General features: G+C 37.9%; 1 protein-coding gene across 1 annotated transcript; it reads left to right on the top strand.

Moving 5' to 3' along the window:
• Window positions 1-472: 472 nt before the first annotated feature.
• On the top strand, window positions 473-4,175 carry LOC121963418 (P2X purinoceptor 3-like; the record flags this gene model as incomplete). Its single annotated transcript, XM_042513703.1, has 7 exons — window positions 473-594; window positions 930-1,065; window positions 1,138-1,209; window positions 2,680-2,749; window positions 2,888-2,981; window positions 3,349-3,426; window positions 4,034-4,175. Coding segments are annotated over exons 1-7 (714 nt in total), but the record flags the coding sequence as incomplete, so codon positions are not given.
• Window positions 4,176-4,946: the final 771 nt, after the last annotated feature.

The following is a 4,946-nucleotide window of genomic DNA, read 5'->3' on the forward strand; positions in this document are numbered from 1 at the left end:
TTGTACATCTACATTGGTGCATGGAGCAGGAGGAGGGAGGGGGCATTCAGGAGCCGTTTAGACCATCGAGGGGGGAACTTGAGAGCCCGAGATAAAGAAGAAAGAGGAAAGAGACTGGCAGGGTGGGTGAAGAGAGAGATATGGACAAGAAAGTGAGAGAAAGCTGTTTACTTGTTGACAAGGTTGGTCAGCATCATACATGACATTACAGGAGGAGAGCATTAACTGAAGACTGTTTTCAGTGAGCTACAGGGATTTTATCACTCAAAGAAGAAGATATACGACTCTTGGATATCTGGATTCTGCTCTGTGTTGGAAACTAACAATTGCTTTTTTTATTTTTCAGCCTTTATTTCCATAATCAATACACAGTGGAATTTTCCTCTTTATATTTATATACATTACCTCATTCAAAAAATATACAACCACAAGCCTTTTTTAAAATTTATTCACTCACACATATACTGTTAGGATGTGGTCTTGTATAAAAGACTTTTTCACCTATGAAACCACCAAGTCAGTGGTAGTGAAGAGCTGGACCATCGGCATCATCAACCGCGTCGTCCAACTCCTCATCATCACCTACTTCATTGGGTGAGTATTTACCTTCACCCTGATGTTTTAGGATTTGGTCTGATTGTATTAAACAACAGCAGTTGCCAGTTATAGAAATGTGTATTTATTAGACATTAATATTTAATGTAATGCATTAGGCATCTATAATCAAATCCTGCATACCCTGATTAATTACCACTGAGTGAATGTTTAAGTGAAAGGGTGAATGTGACAAGTACGCTCTTTGAGTGGTCAGAAGACTGGAAAGGTGCTGTTCAGGTCTTACTATTTACAGCACTGTGTCTGTTTTTGCTCAGTGCAACATTTTGTGTCATTTGTGTGTGTGTGTGTGTGTGTGTGTGCGTGCGCTGCAGGTGGGTGTTTGTGACTGAGAAGGCTTACCAGATAAGAGACACTGCTATTGAATCCTCAGTGATGACCAAGGTCAAAGGTTTTGGGATCTACAATGACAAGGTCATGGATGTAGCAGACTACGTCACTCCAACACAGGTATGGATGGATGGATGGATGGATGGATGATTGACAGTCGGATACAGTGATGGTACCATGTGTTTTCCACAGGGAGCTTCGGTCTTCTGCATCATCACCAAAATGATCACAACTGAGAACCAAGTCCAAGGATACTGTCCCGAGGTCAGCTGCTGCCACTAATGCAATACTACTGCCATTATTAGTACCTCACAATTGACTTAACGCTAACCCGAACAATCGGCGTGCCGCCTAAATTCACAATGGTAGCTGTCAGTGTCAGACACAACTGTTTAGGACAGAAGCTGCTTATTTCACACAGAAGCCATCAAAAGGGTCTTCACGATGCCCCGGCGTTTGTGTTAGCCAGCCTTTGCTTTCTTTGTAATGTTACAGCTAAGTTAACGGTATTAGTTCTCATTTGGGTGGACTTCAACTACAACGTTTTGCTACAGTTAACACTGATTTCCCATTGTCATAGAACAAAAATATTTATATAAGTATAAATTGGACAGTTGACATGATGAGCTGACATTACAAAGCTTAAGTTGGTCATAAGATTTGGCTACTAGCTAACTAAAGCTATAGTTACCTAACAAACTTTGCTGCAAAGTGACGTTATACAAAATGTTGCTGACATAATGTATGACGTTATATAATTGTCACTTTGCAGCAAATTTTGCTGCTGCAAATGTTATATTTACCCCATGCACATCATTTGACCATTCTTTAAGTTATAATTGCATAAATTTCAATAAAACTGCAAGAAAATAAAAACTTTACAAGCTGGATGTCTGAGCTCATTGTGCAGCTGCACGACATGTGATGCTCGTGGGGTTTGAGGGCAGGGCTTAGCAGAAGGTCAGCAAACATTACAACTAGTGTGCATCAGAATTGAATGGCACATGTTCATTTAAGTTTTGCATCTTTTCATTGACACTGTAGACAACACATCCATGCCACCTCTAAATCTTGCATTGTGTTGTGTCTCAGAACTGCTACTGTTGTGAAGAGTGATATTTGTCTGCACAGCCCTGTCTCCTAGATATTCAACTAATATCTAATTGAAACTTTCTATTAATATAAGGAAGACATTTTGTGAATTAATGTACTGTACCTACCAAGCCAAAGTGCAAAAATGTTAATAATGTACATATCTGAAAAATATTCACCAACAACACTTTTAAGTTATTCTCACCCGGGCATTTCTTAAAAAAGACTCAGACTTAAAACAGCAACCAGAATGCTTTCAATACCAAAACTATGCTCTGTTGCCACCAGATACATATGCAGTTATCTGTTAATAGAAATCAGGTCTTCAGCAACTCCTGAGAAAATATCTGTCTCTTTAAAGTTCATCTATGTTTCAGCTGGACGCTAACTGTGTTACACAACACAAAACAAATTTGGGTGATGTTTCTTTATGGTTTTGTCAATATGAAAGACCTCTTTCACATCTGACAGGAGATGAACATATGAACGCTTCAAAATGTAAACTAAAAGCCTGTCTTTTTAGTCCAGCTTTTATGTAGTGTCTTACTATCACAGTTTTATGGCTCATACTTATTCTATTTCTTGAGATCCATTTTTGCTTATTTTTGATATTGTTCTTGTTGTAATGTGTGTATTACTCAGAGTGAGAAGAAGTATATTTGTATAAAGGACAGTGACTGCACAAAGCATCTCCACAAGCCAGGAAGTTATGGTGAGATCTTCTCTTCGTTTCTTTATCTTCTCTTATTGTATTTGTGTTTGATAAAAAATATTTATGCACGTGAGCTGAATTTTAGAAGTGACATTTATTTTTGCGGGCTGCATAAAATCTTTTTCTTTTCCTGCGCAGGAATTCTGACAGGGAAATGTGTTCCTTTCAACACCACCACTAAGATGTGTGAGATAAAAGGATGGTGCCCTGCCGAGATCGACACCATCAAGACGTAAGACGATACTGTGATGGAGAGCTTTTTACAAGGCTGCACTACCACTGTTCTGAAATGTAATGAAGACTGAGAGAGATTATCCTGATACCAACGTCATGTTGGGGCAGTGAACTCTTTAAAAGGTCTCTAACTATCTAGTCATATCTATCCATTCAGATAGTTTTGGATTTATTTGACCAGATTACAGCACAGTGGAGGTGAACAGAATTGTCTCCATTGGCTGAAACTGATCTTTGCGCGATAATCAAAGAAAAAATTGCCTGCCTGCTTTGTGAGGCTCGATAAAAATAAGACATTTTAAAAGATGTTGTTGAACGTCTATCTTTTCACTTCTCTCATGTTCCTCCTGTCTCATCTATTTCAGTACACCAATGAAGGAAGTGGAGAATTTCACCATTTTTATCAAGAACAGCATCCGCTTTCCAACCTTTAACTACACTAAGTAAGATATTTTGGATTTGAAATATGATGATAATGATGATGATGATGTAGCCTGGTCTTATAGACATATATGAGATCTTAACAATTCAATACGTGATGTTGGGCATGAAATGTGTTAAAAAAATGAAATGTAATGGAAACACAAAAACAATACCTATAAAAAGTCTACGAGAATCTTTTCTCATTGTGGACACACTAAATAAGTATAAAGAGCAAGAAAGTCCCTGGACTTGCAACCAGGAGACCGCTTCCTGTGGGAAACCAAAACTCTCATGACTTTACATACTTTTTGAAGGTACTTTACATATCTTTGTAAAGTAAATTAGTTTTCTTCAGTTATTTAACTGATACCTCGATCTTGATCAAGTATTTTCCATTTCACAATGTTAACCAAATTAACAATGTGTTTGAAAGTGCAGCCGTCAGACTTTGCATTAGTATTGTTTTTTTCTTACCAGCAAGTAATTTTAACACATTTAATGCCCCCCACAACGTACTGAGTTTTTAAGACGTCGTGTCCATTTCAAGTATTGCTGTGAGAATGTGTTGGATGATGATGACACTAATAATGAATTCTGACATACTGATACAACTATGTTTGTGTGCAGAGGGAACTTCCTTCCTACCATCACTGACGATTACATAAAAAAATGTAACTTTGATACGGTCAACAACACCTACTGCCCCATCTTTCGTGTCGGAGACGTGGTCCACTACGCAAAGCAAAACTTCACTAAACTGGCAGACAAGGTAAAGTCAAGAGATGTTTTTAAAATCCCTGTGAAACAGAAGTTAGAGCATCTTTAGGTTCTGTGCTGCTTTACGGTAAAATGACATATTCGTGCGGTATACAGTTAAAGTGGTATTTAAATCAAATGCTCTGCTTTTAGTTAGACCATTAAATAGTGGTTGTTGTTAAATGTGATACAGAGTTACAACTGAGTCCACGGCATCCACTGCTGAGCATGCTGTTGACTCTCTCCCTCAGATGAATGAATTAGACCTCCGCAACATTGATCTGGAAATGAAAACAAAGGTTTTGCTCATTAAACATCTCCTCATATCTTTCTCCATGTTGCTATGTTAGGAAGTAGCTACTACAACCCACAGGCTGTGAGGTGGGGTTGACCAGTGTGGCTAGCTGATCATTGAATGACCGACCCTGAGTGCAGGATGAATCATCCAACATTTGAAATGATTTTACAGGAGGTGAAAAGACAGGGATTTTAATGTAAAAAAAATACTCAGATACAGATTTTTTTTAAACATATATGTATTATAAAACAAATGATAAATAATCAATCAACACAGGGTGACAGGATAAAAACTAGTTTTTTTCCCCCCATTTTACTTTGTCTAAAAGAGTCTAAAATAACTAAATGAGTAACTAAAGTAACTAAATAAATCTGTCTTTGACGATTGTGTCATGCAGCTACGCCAAACTCTGTTACATGGTTGACAAAAGTTGACTTTTGGTTTTACATGGGACTCAAACACCCCTCTCATGGTGAAAGTCTGGTG

The sequence above is a fragment of the Plectropomus leopardus genome, unplaced genomic scaffold (assembly GCF_008729295.1).
Source record: "Plectropomus leopardus isolate mb unplaced genomic scaffold, YSFRI_Pleo_2.0 unplaced_scaffold11206, whole genome shotgun sequence".
NCBI classification, from domain to species: domain Eukaryota; kingdom Metazoa; phylum Chordata; class Actinopteri; order Perciformes; family Serranidae; genus Plectropomus; species Plectropomus leopardus.